General features: G+C 37.9%; 2 protein-coding genes across 2 annotated transcripts; both read left to right on the top strand.

The window, feature by feature from the left end:
* Nucleotides 1–503: 503 nt before the first annotated feature.
* Nucleotides 504–979, top strand: LOC116805265. The gene has a single exon (XM_032736200.1). It carries the CDS (start codon nt 549–551, stop codon nt 864–866), a length of 318 nt encoding a protein of 105 aa, XP_032592091.1. The 5' UTR covers nt 504–548; the 3' UTR covers nt 867–979.
* Nucleotides 980–2,341: 1,362 nt separating this feature from the next.
* LOC116805290 lies at nt 2,342–2,887 on the top strand. The gene has a single exon (XM_032736360.2). It carries the CDS (start codon nt 2,383–2,385, stop codon nt 2,740–2,742), a length of 360 nt encoding a protein of 119 aa, XP_032592251.1. The 5' UTR covers nt 2,342–2,382; the 3' UTR covers nt 2,743–2,887.
* The last annotated feature ends 14,197 nt before the right edge of the window (nt 2,888–17,084 follow it).

The raw sequence follows: 17,084 nt of genomic DNA, 5'->3' as shown, positions 1-17,084 counted from the left end.
ATTCCTAACTAATAACAAAAACCTTGATACAAATAAAAACAAAAATAAATACATTAAGTACATGTGTTCGCATAAATTTATCAATAAGCTTAAAAAGGATTTAGTTATCGATAAGAATTCATTACGACAATTATATAAGCAAATGAAATTACCATCGAATTTCCCCAAGTGACACTTGTGGCAATATCAAAATGAAATGATTCACGGATTAACATAACATGAGTCAACCAGAATCTGATCAGGGAATACTTGCTGATACTGGGAGACAAGTGCTAAGATTCATGAGTCACTCACAAGCAGACATTGGCCACAAACTGACCCCCGCTAAACATTTTGGCAACTACACTACGCCTGCCACATGAATCACAACATGTATGGATCCATCATATTGGCATTATTTAATTGATAAGATATGTCAAGGATTATGGCAAAACTGATAATGGGCGAGTGGCAAACATTTTGCGTTATAAATGCAACGTTCAGTTCATTCAATAAGACAGTAACAAAACGAACGACAAACAAGGAATACTACAATCCAAAACAACGAAATGGCTCAGGTTCAACAAGTGACACAAACCCAACAAGTTGAACAGATCAACCTTCAGTACGAGTGCCATCATCGACATGGACCCCTCTTCCTCCTGCAGCCCTGGGCCTGGGGTGGCCCATGCCGTCGCTGTGAGCGCATGCAACGCAATGTGGTCGTGGTGCCCGCTAATGGAGCTAATGGTGTTGTAACTGTTAATTCTCGGGTAGCACAACCCGTTGTGATGACAAACACCACCACCACCACCAGATCGGTGCCAGCGCAACAAGTTGTATACGGCCAGCCGCCCAACTACACCGAAACGGTGATCGTCAACTAATCAAAAAACCGAGCTCTTCATTTGGATGCGGATTTATATTTCTATATAGCAATGCATTAAAATAAAATTTTCATATGCCTAAGAAATAAAGCTGACATTTCTTTCAAATGAAACATAATTGCGTTCTATACTCTTAAAACATTTAGCTTTTAACAATTTGATTTCATTAAAATTTATTTAAATATTACAAATGGTTTAATTATTTGTTTTTAAATCGAGAGAAAATTATCTTTTAAATTAGCATCTTACATCTACAACGTAGATGATGGAATTCTAGAATTTAAAAAGGAATTTTTAATATAGAAGCTTAGTAATAAAAAAAAATCATTTCTTAAATCGGTTTAGGTTTGGTAAGGTTAATGTAAATTTTTAATGTAAATTTGTATCATTGATTTGAATAGAAAATCGTATTTCCAACTTGAAATGTGCTGTTTAGATTCACTTTTGAAAAGCTGTAATTTATAATATTGAAGTTAAATAATAAACAAAAATTGCCTCGTGTTTGGTGAAGTTAAGGTATTTGAATGTACATTTTTATCATGGTTTTGTTTCGAAAATCGAAAATACAAAGGGTATTATAATTTTATAAATTCTTGATCAGCGACTAACTAGCCGAGTCGATATAGTCTTTTACGCCTGTCCATGCTTCCATCCATCTGTCCGTCTATTCGACCATCTTTCCGTCCGTCCTTTCTGTGTCTATAACTTCGAAGCTGACCGGATTGGATCACATTAACATTCAGCTATCAGAGGATAAATCGGTCGGAAGATGATTATTGGTATCGAGATATCCCTAGATACCTTTTTGAACGGGGACAAGGAACTGTAAAGAAATACTTACAATTTATTTAAATCGTACAAAAACATTAAAAATACCTTAAGTTCCGGACTGAAATTTAAATATCAGCTGAAGTTTAGTATAATTTACAACGTTATGTAATTATTCTAGTGTTGTATAATTTTTTTTCTACCAATCTAAGATAACTTTCAGTAAATACTATATGTATAATAATCAATCAACATACAATAATTTAACATGTTACTTATCTTGTTAACGACGTTCAACAATATTTCAGACGTCTAAAGTTCCAATAGTTGTCTAGTAGGTTATTATAGTTTGATTTAACAAATATAATCGAAGGACCAAGAAAATAATTCCTCTATATATTCGCAATCAGAATAGATATAAATGTTTATTCATCAAGATTAATATGTTAAAGCTCTTCAGAACATCATGACTCAACCACGACGCGTGCCGACTGCGCAATTATATATCGAATATATTCTCATTAGTCAAAACTGCCTCACAGACACCGAGAGTCTTATCAATGTTTGGGCATGAATCATTTCGAAATACCAAGCTTAAATCTATCGATAACATACATGAAGGATTGTGAGAAACTTGTGATAACGATTTGTTAACAAACATTTTGGGACTATAAATGCAACATTGAAAGCGAAGCTGACAATCAGAAGCATATCGAACGACGGCAAAGGAATATTACAAACAGCAAATATGGCTACAGTGAAAACAATTCAAATTAAAACCGATTGCCATCACAAGAGAACCCTATATGCAGTTCGTCCTTGGATCTGGGGTCGTCCCTGTGGTCGCTGCATGCGCAGCATGTCACAAGGCGTGACCATGGTGCCCACTTCGGGAGCTGCAGTAGTCGCCGTGAATAACGGCCGCCTTCAGTCATCAGCTGTGGTCGCACAACAACAAATAATTATGCCACAACAACAGATGATCCTCCCACAACAACAGATGATCGTCCCACAACAACAAGCTGTGCCACAAGCTCAAACGGCTCTTGCTTGGCAATCGTCCCAGGAGGCATATCCTACGGCACTTCCTCCCAAGTACGCACTCTAAATGGAGGACCCAAACTATTTTTTCGTCTTGGATATTCCAAGATACTTTAAAACGGCGCATTGAAAATGTTTCATATTTTTAAGAAATAAAGCAATGATTTCTTTCAAATCTGACATACTTGTATACTTTTAAGTAATTATTTAAGCAGCAATTTTTACAATTAAAAAATCTGTTTTTATTAAAACGATATATCTTTTGTTTTTTATATATATATTGGAGAAAAAATATTATTATTATTATTATTATTATTGGGGGGAAGCTGCTCCGCAACCTATTTGATATATTGTGCCCTCTCTGAGCCTATCGCTCTTCCATCAGCCGTTAGGGCTGATCCCTTACGAACGTGAGGATCTTTGTTGGGTTGAGGTCTTCTATGTCTTTGCAATTCAAAACAAGCAAGCAAAACTAAAATATCTTTCTTTCTTAAACACTTCTGATCACTTTCCTTCATCCAGTGTAGACTGCTACACAATATAAATCATTTTAAAGAAAATAATAATAATTACATAAAAAGTGTATAAGTGAGCAATTAGACAAAAATTACAATTTGCAATGGTTCAATTCAGCTTTAAGAAAGTGCACAACTTTAGCAACATATACTGATATTTTTCAATCTTTTATCTTTTAGGAAGTGTTATTTTATTCGTCTCCCAATAGATGAATATAGGGTTTCTTCCATATCAAAAGTTATTGCTTTTTGAACAGAACTTAAAGTTTTACTACTGAAAAGTTCGGAATTTCGTACATTTTTTTAAAGATATCAAAAAGTATTTTTAAAATTTAAACTAAATAACCTCAAAAACCTATTATGCTTTTTAAATAAAGGGACGATATTTCTATAGGAAGCCTGATTAGTTCTTATTAACAAACTTCCCGTTTGAAAATGAATCACTGCAAGTCTTATCAGCTAAGGTAAGCTTTCATGTCAGATAATAATAGCAGATAAGACCAAATTGGCAAGCATTTTGGTCTATAAGTGAAACACTCGAAACGGTTTTGGCGATCAGTAACAAAACGAACGACAAACTAGAATACAATATGGCACAGGTTCAAGTGGTCGCTTTAGATACGAGGTGCCGCTGTCGCCAGGACTTCATCGGAGCGACGTTTGGCTGGCTGTGGGGTCCTTGCCGACAGTGCAGGCAACGCCAGATAATTGTGTTGCCTGCAGCTAACGGCACCACTCAGTATGTGACAGTGCCACAACAAGTGGTGCGTGGTGTACCACAACAAGTGCAATACGTGACACCAGCAAAAACGGCCAACAATTGTCATCAGAAACAGGCACTACAACAGCAACCACAGTATCCTTCGACTGCTCCACCGGAGTACAGTGAAAAGGCACCCGTCTATTAAATCCTTTACTCTAAAAACAAATTGGTTTAAATATTTCACGAGCTCTGCAAAAATAAAGCAAAAATTTCTTGAAAAAATAAAAATGTGTTAAACTTAATAATATTATTTTAATTTAATTTAGTTTTCAAATAACATGTATATCGAGATTAAAATTCGGATTTCTGTTTATTTGTGTATATAATTTTATAAAGTGACACGAAAATACTTCAAATTAATAATTGTTTTGTGAAAAAAATCTTTATTAAATAAAGAAGCCGATCTCGAAGACTATAAGAGCTAGATACATCAAATGTGGAATAAAAGTTCTCGTATATAATATAAATTATAATAATATTTAAATACTGATATAAATACCGAACAATTTGATTAAAGTTCTACTAATTTTCCATAAATATGAGCTGCATTTAAGTGCGTAATTAAGAAAAATACAAAACTGTTTAATCAGTGATAAATGCGAAGTAAGCAGCACAGTTATCCAAGTATTTTAAATGTCCCAACAAAGCGCAAAAGACAACAACAACAACAATAGCAATGGGAATGGGTTGAACAACAGAAAACAAAGGACAACAACAAGGAGGGAAACGTGAATCCTGCGGGCTGCTTGTTAAATGAAAATTAATTGGCTACACTAATAGTGTTGCCAACTACTTTGCGCAATTAAAACAAATTGTATGTAACAGATACAAGAAAAAATACAACAACAAAAAGCACACACACAAAATAAAACAAACCGCTTCCCAGTTCCCAGTTCCAGTTGAAGTCGCCGAGTCCAGAACCCAGTTGGCAGACCAACCGTAACCGTTCCGGACGCTGTTGTGCCCTTCCTTTGAAACCCCTTGTTCACCCTGTCTCGCCCCTCTTCTGGTGTGGGACAACCCTCTGACAAAACTCGTTGCTGTCCAGACTACTGGCCTGACTCCATGCAACTTTTCCGCACATAATAATTCATGTTAAACTTGCCCCTATTCGAGTTGAGTCTTCTGCTGCTTGCCTGTCGGCTCTTGCAAGTCTTGCACTTGGGGCGCCAGACTTATGTTAAGGTATGTTTCATTCACTCATTCATGCATTCATTCCAACAGTCGGTCATTCGTTCATTCATTATTTAACAAAGCAGCCAACACACGCAGACACACAAAACTTGTCTAACGAGGCAAAGGCTAAAAGATGGTTTACCTTCGTTCAAAAGTTAAGCCTGATGTGCCGTCTATGCGAGGGTTGATCGTACAGTTATTAATTAAGCTGCAGTGCTTGCAAAACAATTATCTCCAGTTTTGGCTAATTGACCATTTTTTGTTTGACGGTAATAACTTGGCTAATAGTTAAAATCTCTTTAAATCTATGCCCGAACTTTCCAATTATTTCTCTTAGCTCTATTTGTATAACTCCAGAACTACTTGATGTGCCTTTTACTCTCCCTTTGGTTCGCTTTTACATTTCGCTTTCTCGTTTAATTTCTCTCTATCTCTCTCGCTGCTTTGAACACCTCATCAGACAGCCTGTTTTACCTGTTGTTTTGAAAACAATGAACAATTGTGTACCATAAGCGTTGGTAGCACCAAGTGCTTAAGCAGAGTTGCTTTGGGTTCGCCGAAAATAAGGTGCTTCCGCTGTTGAGGGAATGCCGCAACTAACAAAAAGCAATCCACATACTTCAAAATCCCAGCCTGCCACAAAAACAAATGTCCTGCATACACACAGGATTCGCTCCACTTTCTGGATGATTTGAGAGAGAGCTGCCAGTGTGTGCCACCTTTCAGCATTGCATTTCTTTTGTTTCGATGTACTGCTTTGTACTCGATTTGTGCAGCTTTTGGCCAGCTGCCACCTGCTGGGGCCAAATACCTTATGAACATTTCACTACTTTTTTTTTCTTTGGAGAGCTTTGGCAGCCTTTTCATGGCAAGCCGTAGTTTTAATTGTGTTTCCGGCAATTTTCACTCTATTAAAAAATTTAGTTTTTACCTAAACGACAGACGGCCATCAAAGTCCGTAGTGAGCAGAGCAAGAGAGAGAAAGAATGTCATGACGTTGTCAACTCATCGTCATCAACAATATCAAGCACAAATTCATTCACTACACACGTCATCATCGTCATCATCATCATCATTATCATCGTCATCGTCATCGTTCTTATCGGCATTGTCTGTTGGTAAACCAAATTACATTAATAACTTGAAGCGAACAACACAAATCCGAGCCAGTTTCCTGAACAACTGAACCACAAGGGGAGACAGAGAGAGAGAGAGAGAGAGAGAGAAAAGAACATTCGTGTCTCAATCAAAGCAGTCCTACGCCTTTCTCCCTCTCTCTCTCTCTCTGTAGCCCCTGCTCGCTCTGTCTCAAGTTTTTGCTTGCATTTGGATTTTGTGTGGAAAACGAAATTTAAAAATTGGCAATCCAGCAAATTTTTAAATATCAGACAAAAATAACTATTATCATGTTGCTGAAATACTCTTTCCATTCAAATAAAGCTAGGTTAACCCAACCGAAATGAAGCTAATTATTTATAACAATGGAAAACTTATTTCTTAAGCGATACTTTTTCGGCTTTTTTTATCAGCTGACTAACTATTTAACTAAGATAAACAATTGATAAGGAAAAGGCGATACGTTGACAAATCGCATTACCTTTAAAGTTTAAAAATATTTTGTAAGTACAACTAGAACTTTAGCTAAATTTCAATGCATCTGCATTGACTATAACAATTTTAATATCCTCTACAAAGAGTATAAAAAGAACAACCAAAGCCAATTTTTCGACCTGGAGTTGTGCCACGCCCAACCAAAGCACAGTGCTATTGTTGTTGTAATTGTTGTCGTTGTTGTTGCTGTTGTAATTGCCCATTGAGGCATAGAGCAAACGGCTGAGACCCAAGCTGAAGACCAAATTGTAGAGCCAGTTTAGTTTAGCCTCAAAATGCATAATATGTCTATACTAATCCGGAAATTAAATTCCATTTACAAATTTCGTATACAAAATGGGTGTCGCATGAGGCCAGTGAGTGTGTGTGTGTGTGTGTGTGTGTGTGTGTGTGTGTGTGTGTGTGTGTGTGTGTGTGTGTGTGTGTGTGTGTGTGTGTGTGTGTGTGTGTGTGTGTGTGTGTGTGTGTGTGTGTGTGTGTGTGTGTGTGTGTGTGTTTGTGCTTATGTGTGGATATATCCAGCTGAGCATATATGCCTAATTTATAGAGAGAAAAAGCTAGCCAAAGGCCGTTGCCTGCTCGCTGCACTCAAATGTAAGTCACATCCTGAATTTAACCCGTTAGTTAATGATTGCAGATGAGAATTTTGCCTTAATAAAATATCAATGGAAATTGGCGAATTTTCTCGGAATGTATCTTGGGATTTGTGCAACTTAAGCTGCCGTGTCAAAATCTAAACTTTAATTAACAATGATTCCAGTTGCGAAACATCGAAGACTTAATATCGAATGGCATCAAATAACCCCAAACACCATTAAGTAAAATAATATTTAGAGAGGAATTTACATATATAAGTAGATTAAATTAATTGCTTGTACATATGCAGTACAACATTGTTGTTCGCTTTAAACAATTAAACAGAAGCTAAAAGAGAAGCAGGCTGACAAAAACAATATAAAACAGAACCAAAATTCGGGTCAGGTGAAAGGTGAAAAGCAATGAGCAAATCAGCAATTTGTTATATTTGCCAGCCAAATTGTGAAGCTATCTAATAGAGTGACACGAGATGGAGAAATGGAATGTTCGCTGGAGAGGAGAGGAGAGAGGTGTAGGTTATACAATCACTTTGGGGTACTTTGGGCATAAAAAGTGTCAACTAATCAAATGTTACAATACGAAATAAAGAAGACAAAGGGCAACGCATAAAAGAACTGAAGAGGCGGCAATCAAAATACAACAAAATACAACAAAATACATGGCAAAAGTGCCTGGCAATTTGTATGCTAGATGATGGGCGCAAGTGCCACGCCCACATAACCAATATGCATATGTGTATGCATGTGTGAGTGTGCTTTCTAATGCGGCAAAGCCATTTAGTTCATTTGTTTTGCGTGCGCAATAAAATTTTTATCATTTTTTATTTGTTTGTTTTTTGTGCATTTTGTGATTTTATTTTTATTTTTATTTTTGCGTGCGCGCGTTTTAAAACGCATGCAAACAGCGCGAAAATGGCTAGCGACTCGGATGACAGCAGCAACAACAATAACAAAAATGTTTATGGCTTGTTATTTGAGCATAAAAGCATTTTGGTACAACTACCCCAACCCCTAAATCCCTATACTCACCCCCCAAAACGAACGTGACACTCTTTATATGAAGAGTAAGCCCGCCAAAAAAAAAAAGAAAGGAAAACAACAAATTACCATTTGAAAAAGAAAAAGCACAAAAAATAAAAGAAATGAAAAAAAAAAAACAAAATAAAACAAAAGACAATGAAATTGTCAAAATATATGTGAAACGAGACTCGCATCAAATTCTAGCCAGGGGCAGGGGGAGGTGTCGCCGAATATGGCCTTATTTTTGAAACAAACAAATAAATTTATGTACATCATTTGCAAATGAGTGTGAGAGAGTGAGAGAGAGAGTGAGACCGAAATGGTGAGTATAATTCAGAGCCAATAAAAATTACAAAGAAACTTGAGAATAAGTGTTGACACTTGGCCCAAAAAAATAATATAGAAAAAAAGAAAAAATGCTAACCCTTAAGCCAGGCGCCACGACACGTACGCTGCAGAGGAGTGGAGGGAGTAGGCGAGGCACCATGCTGTAATACCAATGTTAGTCAAAAGGAGAGAGAGAGAGAGAGAGAGAGAGAGACAGAGAGAGACAGAAAGAGAGAGAACGAGTAAGCGTGACGCAAATTGCTAACAAGTAATGGCAAATGAAAAGCAAATGAAAACCAATGCGAACATAATAAGAAATGTTGTACGAGGCAGAGGTGTGCTGGGGCTGAACCGGGCGGTGTTGAGGTTAAGCAGCTGAGTCGTGAGGTTAGCGCCATTGACCGGAAATGTAAAATGCACTTAGCCGCCGCCTCAAACTGAGCTTAGTGCCGAAAAAATATCGCTATCAATAAATTCGCACGTAGCTGCCAAGAAATGCTGAAAGCATTGCAAGTGGGTTAAACGAGTGGTCCGATGGAGGGGTGGGGGTGGAGGTATTAAGAGTCGTTGTGGTACATTTTCGTGGATAATTGCAAAAGCCAAGCGAAAGGCAACAGCACAAACAAAGGCAAAGCCAAAAGCAAAGGCAAAAGCAAAAGCAACTCCCGCAGTCAGCTGCAATTTTTCGCTCGACGATTCAATGCCTGCTGCAATTTGAGATTTTGAAACAAACACGCGCCGTAATTCTAAGGAAAGAAGTGGTGTATATCCTGGGAAGGGGGGGTTGGGGGTGTGCACTACCCATATGGGTCAGGGTCTGGAGTGTGCTTTGTGGGTAACTGCTTTTAGCGAAAATTGCTTCATTAGAAGCTGCGGCAACAGCGAAATTTTACTTCTTAAATTCTTCGATTCATTTCTCAAACACTATCGCTGAGCTGTTAACTGATTTAGTTGCCAACGAATTGAAAAGACTGTGTGTACTCCAGGTAATTGCAATTAATGGCTCAATTAGAATAGCTTCAAGTAGAACATTAAAACTTTAATTGGGTTGAATTGCTGCTTAAGCGAATTACCTAAATAGACAGCTCGACAAGAGATCTAGAACTGTTTGCTTTCTGTTTGTTCTGTTTACAAACATCGTATAGAAGATGATGATTTCAATTATATATATATGACTTTGTTAAGTAACTTCTAATTTTATTGGCTGTTCTGATTATTTTTAGATTATCCTCGCAAATCATTTAAAAGAGGTTTCCCCAAAATATTATTATTTAACTTGCATGAGTGGAAAAAACTTAAAATTCTTACAGATTACTTAATTGTGATTCAAAATGTCTAGTCTAGATTACTCGATGGCTTATAATAGTGCTAAATAAAACCAAATCTGGCTTCAATGGAAATCTAATCTTATGCGAAAGACTTTCAGGCTAAAAGCGCATTCAAGGGGCCATCACATACAAAAGAACTTTTGGCACATTCATCTTTTTGTTCGATGCCGCTAATGAAATTTAAGGTAGCACACTTTCAAGCTAATTGCCACAAAAACGCGCTGCGTGTGGCAACAGAGAGAGAGAGAGAGAGAGAGATAGATAGAGAGAACATTGCGGCAGGCTGACTAAACAAGTTGTTGTCGTTGTTATTTGCTGTTGATGTCTGTTATTGTTTGTTGTAGTTGTTGGCTTGGCTCGTTTGCATCCATAAATCAAAGAAGCATGTGTCTGTCTATCAGAAATGAAGCAAGACCCCCCCTCGAAAAATGGCCAAACAATGGAGCTAGCTGCCCAAAAGATTATAGGGAAAATGGCCGCACAATAAATATAGAAAATATAAATAGATATATATATTCTATATAGAAACAGGCAGAATGCCCTAAATGAGACTGATCGACTTTCTGCTATCCTGCAAACTAACCACAAATTGAGCTTTCTTACTAAGTTCAGTAATTCGATGAGGACTTATTCTAACTTCTAAGAGTGAAAAATATGTGAAAAAAAAAATAGTTACTTGGCTAACTAAGACTTTGAAGTTAGTTGTTGATATTAAGATAGGGTTTTTTTTTTAAATATATAAAACTTTATAATAAAGCAGAAATTTTATTTGTAGTTAACTTTTTACGACTACACAAATAATAAATTCAAGCAACATAATTTTATATATTTTAAATGTATATCATTAACTTTTATCTACTTTAGTATGTTGCAAACACTTGCACAACTTTATTATGCCCACTTGACTAATTTGCAACGAGTACAGGGTATCATAAAAATATGAAAGCAACAATCAGCAGCAGCAGCAGCAGCAGCAGCAGTAGCAACAACAACAGCAAATGGGGCATAAATTACACATGGCCATAGAAAAATGATACGCCGACAACATAAAACAGATGCTGAACTGCAGCCAGGGGTGAAGTGGGTGGCAGGAGCAGGAGCAGGAGCAGGAGCAGGAGCAGGGACTTGTGAGGGGAGCATTGTCGGTTGCAAAACGCGCTCTCTCATCATTTATAAATGCTCGCGGGAATCCCAAAAATATGTTAGGGGGATGAGCAGTGCTGGATTTATTTCTGGGCTGTAGGTCAAAATGATGTTAGGCACGAATCCGGTTTGCTGGCCAAGTTCCGGGTGCCCAAATCGCGTTACAATGAAAATTGATGATGATGCTGCATGGAAAAGAAAAAAACCAGCCACACACACACACACACACATAGAAAAATAAAAACTATGCAAGCATATTTTGTAGCTGCCCACAAAAGTGGCCAAAGCGAATGCGAATGCGGAATCATATCATTGACTTTGTTGCCCTGGCTGCTGCTGCAGCCACTTAAATTCAATTGCCAAGCCAACAAGCAGCTGCAACAACAACGTGCAGCAAATGCAGCGCAAATATTGTCAACCGAGAGTCGAGTGGCTGCGTCGGTGGTCGCCAGTTAACAAAGTTTTGCTTCCAAAAACCAAACCAAACGCAGCCAGCAAAGCCAGCAACGCCAGCAACGCCAGCAACAACACCAACAAACTAAACAACACTAAAAACAGCAGCAGCAGCAGAGCTAGCTGAATGCAGCCCTTTGGCTACTTAACTGCCAACCAGGCCAAAAGTGCATGCCATAAAAATACGCAGCACTGATTTTGTCTCCCTTCCACTTCCCCCTCTTCTCTCCCTCTCTCTCCCTCTCTTATTTTGTACTTGTGTGTAGTTGGATGTGTAAACAACAATTGAGCCGAATATGTGGAACGCATTTAATTGAATTGAAAAACTAAACAGCGAATTGCGAAAACAATGCAATAAAGTTGATACTTAAATGCCCTAACCAACCACAAGAAGCATCGAAGAAAGCATTTAGTGCGAAAGTTAACTTCATGCTTGGCCACCTTTAAATAGAATTAGTAACTTTTCTAGCATATATTCATCACTTGGAGATAATCTTTAGCTGGCGCACTTGAACTGGGCAACAATTTTTAAATACAACTAATAATAAATCAATTAAAATTAATAAATAAATATTTTGTATGATTCACTTTCTTATTGTTATTCATAATTAATAAAAAAATATTAACAATTCAACTGTTTTTTTTTATTTCTTTTTGTTGCAAGTACTTGCAGAGGGAACAATTGAAAATTTGTAAGCACTTTGGCCTTAACTATGTATTTGTTGATTCTAATTATTATTTTATATTTTAAGTTTTAATCATTTAACAAAAATAAAATTGTATTCGCATGGGAATTATGTACAGACATTAAATAATTTTAGTATAATTAATTAATAATAATAATAATTAATGACTACAAACTTTTTTTCCTCAATAGGAATTTCTCAGAAAATGTTTTCAAAGTTTTAGATTAAAGGTGCTTTGAGAAGGATTTTTAATTGTTAATGTTAAATTCCTTATTATATGCAAGATGGTTTAAGGCACATAATTCACTTGAATTCGTTGCACTTCTCAGCAGCATGTATAGGGTATCTTGAGGCTCTTGGCAATTGGATAACGAGAGCGCTCTTAACAGCAACGATTCCAATTACACACTTGATGTTTGACGAGTGTAGGTGCTATTGTGTGTGTGTGTGTGTGTGTGTGTGTGTGTGTGTGTGTGTGTGTGTGTGTGGGAGTGTATGTATTGGCTTGTTAAGTAATATGACGACGCTTAAACCTGGCCAAAAAGGTATTATGCGCGCAAAGTCAATTAGAGCAGCGACGCCAACGCAGCCCATTTTGGCCATTTTGGGCCCATTGTCTCCATTGGATGCAGCTAAATTGGAGCTCCATTTTAATGCTACACAATACCGCCCATGGCTGGAACAACACTGCGTATTTGTTTTTAGCAAGAAGCGATTCCAGGGGTGTGGTGAGTGACGCTTGTATTGCCGAGGTTACCGAAATTGTGTTTGGCTTTGGCATTCGATTTCCTGAGCGCATTTTAAAGCGCGCTGCTCTTCATATGATGAGCTTTATTTTTATTGCACCCTGAATCCATTAAAAATGGCTAAAAGGTACATAATAAAAATGGAGCTAAAAGTAAGTCAATTTTAAGGTGTGACACTTCCAATACGATAAAGTAAAATATATTTTCTTATTCAGCATATGCAGCTGTGTCGATAGGGTCCTTAGTTCTGTCAGTCTTTATAAATCAGAATTTTTATGTACCAATCTCAGATCAAGTGTCTGTTTTCCTAAAGTCAACATAAATCGATTAGCGATAGTTTTAAATCCACAATTTGTAAGCCATCTGATTTGGTAGAAATATGCATTTTCAAAGTATTCAAAAGGGAACATTAAATTCATACATATTCACATTGATCCCAATGTATGTGAATGGGTTTGAAAGATTTAAAAAGGGTAAAGACTTCAGTAAAGAGTATCTGCTAGTCGAGCGGACTCGACTAAGGCAGTCTTACATTTATTTTTGCATACTTTTGGTGTCACAAGTCCCTGTTTGTCAATTTGCCGGAATTGAAATATGCTCAGCCTGCTGTTATCCTTTTAATGCCAAGCCTGACTAGCTACCTGACTGGCTGGTAACTGGCTGACTGGCAGAGTGGCTGCCTGGCAAGGCTAACTGGCTGGCTGGCTGGCTAAAACCCACCATAAGTTTACTTTTAAACGGAAGTTTCGTGCCAAGCGGCGAAAATCTCAACGACTAACGAAAAGCTGAAAGCGGAAAGCTTGAAATATTTACAGCGCATTATGGAAGGCTCAAACTACCGTTGAGCTGCAGGCATTTATCGTAAACTTCAACTGCCTGTGACGCGTCAAGGATTTGCCAAACATTTAGCCAACATGACACTTCGAACCCCTCCACATAACCCAAATCCAAACACACACACACACACTCAGTCTCGTACTCCAAGTGTCAAAACCAATTGGGCCCCATCCCAGTTTTATAGCGGCGACTATATCAATATGAGGCATAAAAAACAATGACAACTCTGTTAAAAAGGGGCTGAGCAAGCGGCAAGGGCAGCCTGACTGCTGCCGGGCGGAATCGAAGACTCCAAGCTGAATCCGACAACAATGCGAAATGCTAATCCAATTGTGAAGCCTAACCAGATCCACATTTGCACAGAGCCGGAGCAGCTGTAGCTAAATAGGGACATCAATGCCAATACACTGCGAATATTTTTTAAACTGATTTATAAAGAATTTATAAATTAGAAATAAGATTATTGATATTACAATCCAAAAGCAGAAAACAAAAATTCCAGTTTAATTAAAGCTACTTTCCAGCGCAGTAGAATATATATTTATTTACATAAACATTTTGCTCGAACACATCCAGTACTTTAGCGATCATTTCAGTTTTTTACGCTAAAAGTAAACTTTGCTCACACTCAAGGAATTCATCGTAATTTCGTGTATTCATTTTTAGAGTGTATGAAAATGGGAAATGGCCTCGGCTAGGAATCGCCAGCAGGCATGAGTGTAATAAACATAAATAGGCATTATTTATTTATGTGACCGGCTGGAACTTTGGGGCTTACTTCTATTTGATGATGTATTAATTTCTCTCGATATGATGCCACTGCAAATATTCCACAGCATACACTCTCTCTCTCCCTTTGCTCCTCTCCATCTTTGGAGGCCGGCAATTGTGAGTCCGCATCGAGTTTGGACTTTGTGTGTGTCCAGGACCTCTGCAAATTTGCCTGCACATTTCGAGCAGGCATTAGTTTAATTGGCCAAGGCTTTGTGAAATTGGCCAACTCGAATGCTGTTGCTGCTATTGCTGCTATTGCTGCTGCTGCTGCTGCTGCTGCTTGTTCTGCTCCTTGGCCTAATTGCACTTTTCGCTTGAGGAGCTTTCGCTTCCCTAATGGAACGAAACGAGTTCAAAGCATTTCCAGTTGAATTTTCGATGTGTTTGGGGGCCGCTTAGTTTTTCATTAGCCACGGGCTAAGCCTTTTGATGACCGCCTTTTAAGTCTAATTAACTGCTAATAGCCAATAAATCATTATTACTCAAATTTCCACTTTGTCCCAACTGAACAATAAAACTGAGACTCACACACACACACGCATGGAAATAAATTCATTAACAAGTTCAACTATTTCTCATGTGCGACTCGGCAAATACACTGCAAAATGAATAGATTTTTATAGATATGACAAACATTGTGTTGCAATTCAATTCACATTCAAACTGTGTGAATCAAATAACATTTTTAAATTTATATTCAATTTTTTCCGAATTTTTATTAGAGTTTCCTTATTTAATATATTTCAAAATCTATCTACAAGATTTAAATATGTGCTAAAAGACAGATGAGAAGGACAATTGATAAATAAACCAGTGCAAATCTCTCTCATAAATATTCCTTTAGATTCATTTTAGTCAAGTGTCTCCTTATAGCGAATGTTGCCAGTTAACCCATTTGAAGGGCCCAAAGTGTATCATAATTCATAAATAAAGTGTGACTAATGCCAATGGCGACGACAGTGACAACAACAACAACAACAACAAAAACAATAACAATAATAACAACAAAAACAACAAGTAGAATAATAACAAAGAACGACAAAGACGACGACAACAGTGGAGAAAATGTAACTGCAATCCATTAAACAATAAAATGTATTTATTATTTATTATGATTACACTTTGCCCATTGTTTTTGTGTCTGAGTGTGTGTGTGTGTGTGTGTGTGCGGTTAAGAGAGGCGGTATGCGGGGGCGTGGCACGATTTAAGTGGTAATTACTGTGAACGGACGCCCACATTTTCGGCCACGCCCCACACATATGACGAAAGCCGCCCGCCACAAGCCAAGCCAAGCCAAATGGAAATCATAAACATGAAAAGCTAAAAGCGCACGGCAAATGAGGTTGAACCAACTGGTTAGGGAAGGATATAGGGGAAGGGTGGTTGAGTGGGTTGGGGGGGGAGGCAGGCAGATCATAAGCGTAAAGTGCTATGGGCCGGACTCTCGTCTCCGGCTCGTCTCGACTCAAGCGTAACAAATGCAATAAATGTGAAGAAAAGGACGACGCACAAAAGTAGGCAACAAATGGCGACGACAATTTGAGAGACGAAGACGGAAGTGGTCCAAGACTGGGATTGGGATGTGGCTGTGGATGGGGATAAGGCATAATAATAATTCGTAAATTGATTGTGTTTAGTGAAGTTTGAATAAATTCACTCAAAACGAGCAGAGAACAGCAGTCAGAGCAACTAGATGGCAAATGCCGAGAGCAGGATAATCCACTAAAATTTACAACAAACGGAAATAGCAGCAGGAAAGCAACAATAAATGAGGGGGGACGGGGAGGGGGCGAACGAACTGAAAGCATAGGAAAATGCAGCAAATAAAAATAAATTTTGCGAGCAAACTCAACTACAGTGAAGACCAAACGACGAAGGCAACCCGCCAGCCAGCCGGCCAACATATGCGCGTTGATGAGTTACGGACGAGCAGAGAAAGCGAGACAGTTGGAGAGAAGGAGGGAAAGGATAACGCGCTTTGAGCAGACGGGGGCGCTTATAAATGAAATAAAAATGGAAAGCAAAGCAAAACTTATGACTGTCAGCAGATAAAGCAAAAGCTAGCAGCAACCAGCTACCATCTAGCAAAGAGCGCACACAGCCAGGCCAAGCCAAGGCTGAGCCAGAAACGGATCGGAACGGAAACGGAACGGATGAAGCGCAAAAAGTGAGCAGGACTACATTGATGCTGTGGCATTTCTATTCTTTTGTATACACTGCACAAAGTTGGGAGGTGTATATTGGTTTTATATGAAATTATTAAATATTATGAAATATTTAATAAACTTTCTTATTTCAAATTTTCACATATGAGTGAAAAAAAGTATGGAGGAAAAACCAAAGACTTTTATTTTGATTATATTTCAAATAGATTAAAAATAATGTACAAATGTTTTATCCCGTATATGACTTAAATATTGATAACTAAACTGC

This window comes from Drosophila grimshawi, unplaced genomic scaffold (genome assembly GCF_018153295.1).
Source record: "Drosophila grimshawi isolate 15287-2541.00 unplaced genomic scaffold, ASM1815329v1 contig_1377, whole genome shotgun sequence".
NCBI classification, from domain to species: domain Eukaryota; kingdom Metazoa; phylum Arthropoda; class Insecta; order Diptera; family Drosophilidae; genus Drosophila; species Drosophila grimshawi.
This window is presented reverse-complemented; position numbering and strand designations above follow the sequence as displayed.